Source organism: Hemibagrus wyckioides, linkage group LG05 (genome assembly GCF_019097595.1).
Source record: "Hemibagrus wyckioides isolate EC202008001 linkage group LG05, SWU_Hwy_1.0, whole genome shotgun sequence".
Classification (NCBI taxonomy): Eukaryota; Metazoa; Chordata; class Actinopteri; order Siluriformes; family Bagridae; genus Hemibagrus; species Hemibagrus wyckioides.
In genome coordinates, this window is record NC_080714.1 from 21,166,510 (window position 1) to 21,179,185 (window position 12,676).

Below are 12,676 nucleotides of genomic sequence, written 5' to 3' on the forward strand. Positions count from 1 at the left end.
CTCGAGTGCTTCTGGCGTCCCCCAACCACACTCCTGCTGCTGCAGATCTTTATGCCTTTGTGAATTTTTGACCAGGAGGGAAACATGAAGAGGATGTGAAGCAATCTGCTGTGCTGGATCAGTGCCAGCGCCAAGATGGCTTCCCATGATGCCTGGCTCGTGGCTGATCGGGTTTGGAAGCTGGTGCCAGTATATACTAGCCATAATTTTATGGAAAAAAAAAAACGGTTTTGTTGCGCAATAGTGCTAGATGAGGATGGTGGTAGGGAAACTTTTATAGACTGCAAACCAGAGCCAGATTTCTGATTATAAATAAAGCCACTTCTTTTTTTTAATGTGTTAATGTGTTTTATGGAGGAAAAAACAAACCAAAACAACTTTTTTTAACGCTTTCATGCATGAATTTTTTACAGAATTTCGATTCTGTATAAATATGCCTAAGTAAATGAATTCACCATGTGAAGAAAAGAGTAAGCCGAAAATAATAATAATTTTTTTGTAATAATAATAATAATAATAATAATAATAATAATAATAATAATAATTTTTATAATAATAATATTTTTAAAAAGTTAAACATTTGGAACTTTCAGGTCTAAAAAAAAATGTAATGTTGAAGACATTTTTTAATTTAATTAATTTATTTCCTAATAAGAAATTAACATTGCTGAACATAGAAAATGTACACAGTTTAGGATTGTTACATAAAGCATGGAATACTTATTCATTATTCCATTTCCTGTTTATCGGACTAGATTTCATATTAATCGTATTATCTCAGCCCCTTTTCAACGCAGACCGAGTTCAATCAGATTGATTGAAGTATTCAAATGAAGGCTTGTCAGACCGATCAAGCCGCAAATATGATTCCTAACAGATTATTTGCTTGTAGACGTACTGATTGATGTAAGTGATCATGATCATTTCTTTGCTAAACATGTTCATTAATTGTTGTCAGTTAAGCTTCCTGTTTCAGGTAGCTGCTGTATTGATTCTAATGTATAGATCTATCCCTTATATTTATTGCTTTTGTTAACAAACTCCTTGCAGACGTGTTTCTGCCTCTGATTGGTCAGAATTGTAAACATAGAATCACATCCAGTCTGTTGTTTTCTTTTCACTCGGGTAATGCGTTTTTCTTGTAGTACAACTTCCGCTTGTGCTCGGTTTAGCTTCAGGTTGCGCTCGCTGAGCACAGGTTCCTTTCTATTACTGCCTCGCTCAGTTTGCTTTAAAATGTTTATTGCACTCTTGAATGGCTTTATGCATTGTGACAGTTTAGGCTGTTCTACCCCGAAATATCCCTTTTACAAATGGAAAACCAGCTCTGTGTTGTTGTTTTTCCCATTTTCTTTTCATATTGTTGCAGACAGTTAAGTCGGCCTGCAGTGAAATGTTATAGAGGGATGCAATCAAACGTTTTTAGCATTTGCTTGTGTAGGTGTTGTAATCAGCCACACAGATGAGAGATTTCCCCTCCTGTAATAAGCCACCACTGAAATTACAGATTTCCTCTAGGCTTAAAGGGACTGTATCACTGTTCTGGCCCAGAGCTCTCATTTACATTATTATAATTATTTACCATATTATAACAATAATGTGGCATGGAGTTTAATACTGTGCATATTATAATAATAATGTGGCATGGAGTTTAATACTGTGCATATTATAATAATAATGTGGCATGGGGTTTAATACTGTGCATATTATAACAATAATGTGGCATGGGGTTTAACACTGTGCATATTATAACAATAATGTGGCATGGGGTTTAACACTGTGCATATTATAACAATAATGTGGCATGGGGTTTAATACTGTGCATATAATAATAATAATAATAATAATAATAATAATAATAATAATAATAATAATAATAATGTGGCATGGGGTTTAATACTGTGCATATTATAACAATAATGTGGCATGGGGTTTAATACTGTGCATATAATAATAATAATGTGGCATGGGGTTTAATACTGTGTATATTATAATAATAATGTGGCATGGGGTTTAATACTGTGTATATTATAATAATAATGTGGCATGGGGTTTAACACTGTGCATATAATAATAATAATAATAATAATAATAATAATAATGTGGCATGGGGTTTAATACTGTGCATATTATAACAATAATGTGGCATGGGGTTTAATACTGTGCATATTATAACAATAATGTGGCATGGGGTTTAATACTGTGCATATAATAATAATAATAATAATAATAATAATAATAATAATAATAATAATAATAATAATAATGTGGCATGGGGTTTAATACTGTGCATATTATAACAATAATGTGGCATGGGGTTTAATACTGTGCATATAATAATAATAATGTGGCATGGGGTTTAATACTGTGTATATTATAATAATAATGTGGCATGGGGTTTAATACTGTGTATATTATAATAATAATGTGGCATGGGGTTTAACACTGTGCATATTATAACAATAATGTGGCATGGGGTTTAATACTGTGCATATAATAATAATAATAATAATAATAATAATAATAATAATAATAATAATAATAATGTGGCATGGGGTTTAATACTGTGCATATTATAACAATAATGTGGCATGGGGTTTAATACTGTGCATATTATAACAATAATGTGGCATGGGGTTTAATACTGTGTATATTATAATAATAATGTGGCATGGGGTTTAATACTGTGTATATTATAATACTGTAGCATGGGGTTTAATACTGTGTATATTATAATAATAATGTGGCATGGGGTTTAATACTGTGTATATTATAATAATAATGTGGCATGGGGTTTAATACTGTGTATATTATAATAATAATAATGTGGCATGGGGTTTAATACTGTGCATATTATAATAATAATGTGGCATGGAGTTTAATACTGTGCATATTATAATACTGTAGCATGGGGTTTAATACTGTGTATATTATAATAATAATGTGGCATGGAGTTTAATACTGTGTATATTATAATAATAATGTGGCATGGGGTTTAATACTGTGTATATTATAATAATAATGTGGCATGGGGTTTAATACTGTGTATATTATAATAATAATGTGGCATGGGGTTTAATACTGTGTATATTATAATAATAATGTGGCATGGGGTTTAATACTGTGTATATTATAACAATAATGTGGCATGGGGTTTAATACTGTGTATATTATAATACTGTAGCATGGGGTTTAATACTGTGTATATTATAATAATAATGTGGCATGGGGTTTAATACTGTGTATATTATAATACTGTAGCATGGGGTTTAATACTGTGTATATTATAATAATAATGTGGCATGAGGTTTAATACTGTGTATATTATAATAATAATGTGGCATGGGGTTTAATACTGTGTATATTATAATACTGTAGCATGGGGTTTAATACTGTGTATATTATAATAATAATGTGGCATGAGGTTTAATACTGTGTATATTATAATAATAATGTGGCATGGGGTTTAATACTGTGTATATTATAATACTGTAGCATGGGGTTTAATACTGTGTATATTATAATAATACTGTAGCATGGGGTTTAATACTGTGTATATTATAATAATAATGTGGCATGGGGTTTAATACTGTGTATATTATAATAATAATGTGGCATGGGGTTTAATACTGTGTATATTATAATAATAATGTGGCATGGGGTTTAATACTGTGTATATTATAATAATAATGTGGCATGGGGTTTAATACTGTGTATATTATAATAATAATGTGGCATGGGGTTTAATACTGTGTATATTATAATAATAATGTGGCATGGGGTTTAATACTGTGTATATTATAATAATAATGTGGCATGGGGTTTAATACTGTGTATATTATAATAATAATGTGGCATGGGGTTTAATACTGTGTATATTATAATAATAATGTGGCATGGGGTTTAATACTGTGTATATTATAATAATAATGTGGCATGGGGTTTAATACTGTGTATATTATAATAATACTGTAGCATGGGGTTTAATACTGTGTATATTATAATAATACTGTAGCATGGGGTTTAATACTGTGCAAGGAATCATCCGGTCTTGCTGTAAATAGTGTAATATTCAGTACGTTGTGAATTTTTTATTTATTTATTTTTTATGCTACTGAACCTTTCTTTCTTTCCTTCTTTCTTTCTTTCTCTCTCTCTCTCCTTTTTTTTTAATGTTACTATGAACAATTCCCATTCCAGTTGTTTTTTTTCTCCTGGGAGCTCCAAGTGTGATAGCATGACACTGCATAGCATGCTTCCTTCAAGCTGATGACAGCCCTTCATTCAGTACAGTGTACATCACCACGCATCTGAGTTGCGAAGCCAAACCCAAACACAAGCTTCCTGTTTATATTGAACATTTTTAATTTTCTAACTTCACTTCTCTCTTTCTAGTTTTCATGCATTTATAGCAACATTAAGAAGATAATACGTGAGATTTTGGGCATAAGATATAGCTGATTACCAGCCTGAAGTAAAATACTCCTTCAGGCTGTTGTACTTTTCTGTTTGAGTAAACAGCGTCTGTTTGAGGGTAACTAGCAGCTATGGAGCAGAATCTTTGATGAAAAACTCTTTCTGAGTGACTCCCTATGATTTCTGACCCAATTCTGAACTTTGTGTCATGATGATAAAGACAGATGGAGAGTCGACCTTTAACTAGACTAAAGCTGAGACTCATCATAATAAAAACAGTACATGATTTAGTAATAAATAAGTTGTAGTAAAAGTTTAAGATTATTGGTATTAAAATTGCAATGCGTTCTTTAAAGTCTTCCGAAATCTACGTGTGACCCAAGTATCTGGCCTTATTTGTGTCGGCGTGCCACGAAGATGCTCTCAGCTGAAACGCAGCGTGCTTATGCTATCTCATTTTCGACAGATTATGCGCCTGAGCCCTTCCAAGCCCTCCAAGCAGTTATCACCTGTGTCCCTGCCTCGCGCCATCTGAGCCCTAACCCATAAAAGCTGGAAATCATTTGTATTCATGTGTGTAAAGTGTGTCGTCCGTTTTACAGCGCCTCTAGAGAGGGATGCGAGCTTGATCATCTTCATTAGCTTACGTTCCTGCGGGAAAAGCTCCAAAATGAAATGTGTGTCGCCTACATTGGTTCGAGGAGCAGGTCTGCACCCGCAATCAAAGCGCCACAAAGAAAACCTTTTTTTTTTTTTGTTCAAGGTCAAAAAGTTGATCAAGCAGAACACAAGACTTTTGCTTTTCTAGTTGGCTTGGGTTTAATAGAGGAGACATGCAGCATGAGGAAAGAGCTAGAACCATGTGTAAGAAGTATAGAAGAGGAGAAGTAGATTAAGACACTAAAAGCTGCACTTTTTATCATTTAAGAATCTGAGAATGGATCATTTCAGCTGTCTCATTACACCATTACAACGTTATGTGAGCAACATCAATCCATCCATCCATGCATCCATTCATTGTCTATACCCGCTTTATTCCTAATTAGGGTCAAGGGGATCTCTGGAGCCTATCCCAGCACACATTGGGCGGAAGGCAGGGGTACACCCTGGACAGGTTGCCAGTCCAGCATAGGGCTGCATATAGACCGACAACCATACACACTGTGAGCAACATGTCTCATATAATTTTTTGATGAATTTGAGAAGAATGTTTGCTGAAATCGAGTATAAACTTAGTTTAATAAGTACAGTGAGGGAAAAAATTATTTGATCCCCTGCTGATTTTGTATGTTTGCCCACTGACAAAGAAATGATCAGTCTGTAATTTTAATGGTAGGTGTATTTGAACAGTGAGAGGCAGAATAACAACAAAAAAATCCAGAAAAACGCATTTCAGAAAAGTTCTACATTGATTTGCATTTTAATGAGTGAAATTATTTGTATTTGATCCCCTATCAATCAGAAAGATTTCTAGCTCCCAGGTGTCTTTTATACAGGTAAGGAGCTGAGATTACAGTAGGAGCACTCTCGGGGAGTGCTCTTAATCTCTACAGCTTAACTGTATGAAAGACACCTGTCCACAGAAGGAAGCAATCAATCAGATTCCAAACTCTCCATCATGGCCAAGACCAAAGAGCTGTCCATGGATGTCAGGGACAAGATTGTAGACCTACACAAGGCTGGAATGAGCTACAAGACCATCGCCAAGCAGCTTGGTGAGAAGGTGACAACAGTTGGTGCGATTATTCCCAAATGGAAGAAACACAAAAGGACTGTCAATCTTCCTCGGTCTGGGGCTCCATGCGAGGTCTCACCTCATGGAGTTTCAATGATCATGAGAACGGCGAGGAGTCAGCCCAGAATTACACTGGAGGATTTTGTCAATGATCTCAAGGCAGCTGGGACCATAGTCACCAAGAAAACAATTGGTAACACACTATGCCGTGAAAGACTGAAATCCAGTAGCGCCCGCAAGGTCCCCCTGCTAAAGAAAGCACATGTACAGGTTCATCTGAAGTTTGCCAGTGAACATCTGAATGATGAAGGAGAACTGGGTGACTTTGGCATCAACTCAACTCGCCGTGTTTGGAGGAGGAGGAATGCTGCCTATGACTCCAAGAAGACCATCCCCACCGTCAAACATGGAGGTGGAAACATTATGCTTTGGGGGTGTTTTTCTGCTAAGGGGACAGGACAACCACACCGCGTCAAAGGGACGATGGATGGAGCCATGTACCGTCAAATCTTGAGTAAAAACCTCCTTCCCTCATCCAGGGCATTGAAAATGGGTCGTGGATGGATATTCCAGCCTGACAATGACCCAAAACACACGGCCAAGGCAACAAAGGAGTGGTTCAAAAAGAAGCACATTAAGGTCCTGTAGTGGCCTAGCCAGTCTCCAAACCTTAATCCCATAGAAAATCTGTGGAGGTAGCTAAAGGGTCAGCCACAAAACCTTAATGACTTGGAGAGGATCTGCAAAGAGGAGTGGGCCCAAATTCCTTGAGATGTGAGATGTGTGCAAACCTGGTGGCCAACTACAAGAAATGTCTGACGTCTGTGATTGCCAACAAGGGTTTGCCACCAAGTACTAAGTCATGTTTTGCAAAGGGGTCAAATACTTATTTCACTCAATAAAATGAAAATCAATGTATAACTTTTCTGAAATGTGTTTTTCTGGATTTTTTTTGTTGTTATTCTGTCTCTCACTGTTCAGATAAACCTACCATTAAAATTACAGATTGATCATTTCTTTGTCAGTGGGCAAACGTACAAAATCAGCAGGGGAACAAATAATTTTTTCCCTCACTGTATATGTATTTTAAGGACATTGAGATACATCCATAAAATACATTCTACTTTAAATACAGGTTTAAAAGATTTTTGAATACTGGAGTATGTAGAACAGAGTCTTGCAACACATCCATCCATCCATTAATTCATCCATTCTTTCATCCATTCATTCGTCCGTCCGTCCGTCCACATAATACAATACATTGATTTATATATTTTTGACACTTTAAGGCTTTTCACACTGGTTTATCATCATTCTAAACCCCACTTTTAAAGCCGGGTTAAGTAACGTTTCACACATGTAATATAGAAGCGGGGTTATGAAACTGCTCTGAAGCAGCATTAGCACCTCTTTTGCAGTGTTAACCCTTAAGTAGGGTATGAATGTGTGTAGTGTCAAATGATGCAATGTTAGAAGGTTGGATCCAGATGCTTAGCAACAGACAGCCAATCAGAAACTGAACAGCTCGTGTCGAGTGGAAACCAGGACGTAGAAACGCTAAACTAAACTAAAGCGGCTATTTAGCATGAACATCACACAGTAGCGAGGAGGACATACGTGACACTGAAAAATTAGCGGATGTCAGCGAATGGCTAGAAAGCTGCGAAAAATAACAATCAGGAAGCTGCTCGGGTGCCGAAAGGAAGACTTGTCCTTATTTTCTTTCACTGATGTGAAAGTTTGGTGAGACAAGACATTTATTGAAATCGGTCAAGCGCTTTATTTATCCAGGCATGGCTGTTGTCACATTTATGCAAATTGTGAGCAGTGTGAAACATGAAACAGGGAAACATGGGATACCTGGGCTTCACAGTCACCCAGTGGGAACTGTGTGGTTTTTATTTATTTTTTTTTTTTAAAGGCCAAAAAAGATGTCTGTTTATTTATTTATTTTAAAGTATTTATTTATTTATGTATTTTTTTTTATTTAGTCATTCAGTATTATCAGCCATCAAACTTTTGAGCTTTTTAGTATTAATCACTCTCTTTAGTATTAATCACACATTGTCTGTCTGTCTGTCTGTCAGTTTTTTTGGTAGTCTGAGATTTATGCATGGCACAGAGATGTCTTTTCCGTTGCTGTATTGTGTCTCGTCATTCCTTGTACCTAGGTCTGAGTCGTGTTGAACATGTAGTGAAAGTCATTAGGGGTTTGTACATTAGTTGAAATAGCGAGCACGTGTTCAGTGACACGCCTTGTGATCTTGGCAGGCGTCGCACATGTTAAGCCAGTGCGGGATGGTTTATTGCCGGCCGTTCTCTCCGGCCGTGTGATGGATCTGTGTGCTGAAGATGAATCTCTTACATTAGCGCTCTTTGCTGAAGTGCAGAGTATTTATCACACAGCAGATATATCTCAGACTAGATAGATCACAACACCGTCCTTATATCACACTGCCAGCGTCTGTGAAAGTGTGTGAGGATGTGTGTGAGAGGAAGGGTAGGGATAGTGAAGAGAGAGAGAGAGATTGAGGGAATAGATTGAGATTAAGAGCAAGGTAGATGGAGGGTGTGAGGAAGACGTGCAAGAGAAGAAAGAATGAGGGCCGACTTGTTGCTCTCCTTTTTTCTCTTTCTTTTCTCGATCCTGATTAATTACATCATATCGAGTCTGACCAGTTTATAAAGGATTGGCCGTAATGTTTTATCATGTAGGATGGCTTCTATAGCAGGACACAGCTAACATCTATTTCTTTTTCACTATGCTGTTCTGTGTTTTGTGAATACAAGTGTAAAGAAATCTCTACAATTCATGACTAATCTTAGTTACTGGCCCCAGTGAGAATCTGGCATGAGACAACCAATGTGTTTGTTTGTAATGTATATATGTATGTATGTTTATTTCTTTATATATATATATATATATATATATATAAAATATAAAATATAAAATTATTTTTTCTTTATTATTATTATTATTATTATTATTATTATTATTATTATTATTATTTATTTATTTTATTTTTTTGTTTATGTATTTATGTTTTCTGACTAATCTCAGACATTGTTCTCAGTTCAAATGTGATTAAGGTGATGTATAATCTTTTATCATCGTTTATTTTTTATATGTATAAAATAAGTTTATAATTTTTTGTAATTATTTTTTCATATTTTTCTTTGTTCATTTGCTAGCTCATGTATTTGTTTATTGGTTTAATTGTTCACATATTTCTATGTTTATATATTTGTTCTTGTTTTGTGACTAATGTCAGTTATTGGGCCGGTTGCAGCTGAGATTGAAGTGCTTCAGCTCTGTCTCTCTCCTCTCGTCTGCCTGATGATGATTATATACTGTAGCTGCTCAGGCAGTGCATAATGAATGGATATATATACAACACAGTGTCAAGAGAGGCCTGTTAATCTGTCGCTCCCACAAGTGCCTTGGCTTCTCTCAACACACACACATACATTCTCGCATTCTTCCTCTCTCCCACTTTATTTCCCACTTTTTCAGTTTTCAGTCTGCTTTCAGTTTTTTTTTCCAGTAGCTGTGATTAGGCACTGAGCAGTCACATGTTTTGTCTGAAGAGTTTATGTTAAACTAACATATGTAAATCCAGCACTTCAGACATTTCAGTGTGTGGGCTCTATTTTCCAGCATATATAAGAACAGATTAGTGCTATCACGGTGCCGTATTCGTAATTTTTTGGGTCTTTTTCTCTTGTGTTCACTTGCTCTACTTTTGTCCACCAAAACTGTGCTAACATTCGAACCACTCGGGACCCCATCTTCTCACAGACACAAGGACGAAACACTGTTTTTCTTACTTAAGGCAAAGCTTTAAAAGCCCTGTCCCATTTCTTCCAACCTGTTTAGTGAAGGCATGAGGTCACCCCAGTTTCAAAATACACAGGCTTCTTTACCCAGCTGCTAGCTAATTCCAGCTAGCTGAATTCTTTGAACCTGGGTGAAAATAGAAAAGCGTTCTGTTTGTTCTCTCTCAGTGAAGAAAGCACGCCTAATCATTCATTCAAAATATCTCTCTTTTTTTTCTGTTTAGACGTCCTCCATGGCCATGCAGCGGGCAGTATTTATGCAGTGTGTGCGCTGGGGTGTGTGGAGTCCTTTCTCTGATCCTGATGACCCTCATGAAAGCGTTCATGTTAGCCTGCAGGGTGGAGCCCTACCCAACCCCTGTGGAGTTATGGTGTACACAGCACACACGCAACAGGTAAAGATTCAACACACAGACAAGTATTAGAACACTTCATACAAGAAATACAACATTTAATATTTTTGTGCTACACTTGGGATCAAAACAAGAAACCAGAACCTTGGATGGTGGAGGAGTGTACATATACACCAAACAGACATAACATTATGACCACCTGCCTAATATTGTGCTGGTCCCCTTTTTGCTGCTAAAACAGCCCTGTCCTGTCAAGGCATGGAATCCACTAGATCCCTGAAGGTGTGCTGTTATATCTGGTACCAAGATGTTAGCAGCAGATTCTTTAAGTCCTCTAAGTTGTGAGGTGAGGCCTCTATGGGATGGACTTGTTTGTTCAGCACATCCCATAGATAATCAACTGGATTGAGATCTGGGGAATATGGAGGCCAAGTAAACACCTCAAACTCGTTACTGTGGTCATCAAACCATTCCTGAACCATTTTTGCTTTGTGGCACGACACATTATCCTACAGAAAGAGGCCACAGCCATCAGGGAATACCGTTTCCATGAAAGGGTGTACATGTTCTGCAGCAATGGTTAGGTAGGTGGTATGTGTCAAAGTAACATCCACATGCAAGGCAGTACCCAAGGTTTCCCAGCAGAACATTGCATGGCAATGTTCAAAGCATGACACCAGCTTGCCTTCTTCCCATAGTGCATCCTGGTGCCATGTGTTCCCCAGGTAAGTGACACGCACGCACCTGGCCATCCACGTGAATTAAAAGAAAACGTGATTCATCAGACCAGGCCACCTTCTTCCATTGCTCCTCGGTCCAGTTCTGATCCTCACATGCCCATTGTTGGTGCTTTCGGCGGTGCACAGGGGTCAGCATGGGCACACTGACTTTAAAACAAGCCAGTCATAACGAAACAGGAAACAAAACTTTTCTGTGATCTATCATTTTTAAATACTTTGTGTTCTGCAAATCTGTTTCTCTCTAAATTCCTTTCTTTATTTTTCATATTTACTCTGCATTAACACACACACACACACACACACATATATACATCTGCAGATCCTTACTTAAGCTGAAATCTAACAATGGCATGATTATAATAATGGTGCCAGTGTGATTATATAATTACCGTATTCATCATCTAGTCTAGTCAAAGATCCTCACTGTCCTCATGGATCAGTCCAGGAGGAGTGCAGCGGATCTCAGCGAGGTGTATGGACCGACTCTAACCGCCATTACAACCATTACACTCTCATTAGTGTATTAGCTTCCTCCTGTTGTGTTGCTGTCATATTAAAGTCAATTAGCATCATTAGCTGAAGCCCTGCAGTAACATCACCGTATCAACTCCTCCCAGGCAGCTCATATCTGGACCAGTGCTGCCACTAACATGCATCTGATTCAACATATCATATATATGGGGTGTAGTTTTTCCTCATAGGATAACGTTTTGCACAATAAAACAATGACATGCGAGTGCTGAGTTAGCGAGTTAGGGTCAAGTTTCCTCTGATAGGTTTGTTAAGCTTCATGCATTCCGTAGACTTCCATGCAAAGTGACCTGTCGTGTGTTCTCATCTTCTTCCAGACCGATGCTGAAAGAAGTGTCGTCAAATTCAAGTTTATGTACAACACCGAAGGTGCCACGTCCACTACGATGTCAAAATCAGTCTCCCAGGAAAAGCCTCAGACTAAGAAGTGGCAGGATACATCCCAAGGTATTTATTTTATTTGTTTGTTTGTCCTTTTTTGTCTTGATTATTTATTTTATTTATTATATTTATTTATTTTTTATTTGTTTTTGGACTAGTTTATGAAGAATTACATCTTTAGCACAATTAGTCAGTAGTTGAGTTTATAGTCCTTAGTTTATTGCTCTATTTTAAAATGAATATTTTTGGAATATTAGATGATTTTAATTTAGAGCACAGATTCTGTATCGTTTAATGAGCCTGTATAGTTGACAGCCCTGATCTCTTTCTTGTGGTTCTTGATTTATTTGACCTCATTTAGTTCTGGGGCACAAAGTTCCTAACTGGGGAAACCCCCACCCCCACGCCACCCCCCCTGAAAAAAATACTCAATTTGCATTATTATTATTATTATTATTATTATTATTATTATTTATTTTATTTTTTTTTGCAAACCCAAGCCTTGGCATTTTTGTTTTATTTTCCACCTTTCTATTTACCACCATGCTTGCTAATCCATATTCAACCAAGCTTTCGGTTTGTTCTTGTTCTCTTGACTTCTGTTGTTCTACAGAATCAGAGCCACTTGATTAGATTGAGGAGCTATCAGAGGTAGCTGGACGGAGACATTTGTCTGTTTTTTA

The 12,676-nt window shown here is 36.8% G+C and overlaps 1 protein-coding gene across 2 annotated transcripts in view; it reads left to right on the forward strand.

The window, feature by feature from the left end:
- The window catches only part of nphp4 (nephronophthisis 4), a 189,503-nt gene that overhangs the window by 89,947 nt on the left and 86,880 nt on the right, over window positions 1–12,676 (forward strand). For both annotated transcript variants that reach the window (XM_058390447.1, XM_058390446.1), the window contains 2 exons: window positions 10,213–10,383; window positions 11,930–12,059. In XM_058390447.1, coding sequence (XP_058246430.1) covers window positions 10,213–10,383; window positions 11,930–12,059 — 301 coding nt within the window. The remainder of the gene's footprint in view (window positions 1–10,212; window positions 10,384–11,929; window positions 12,060–12,676) is intronic.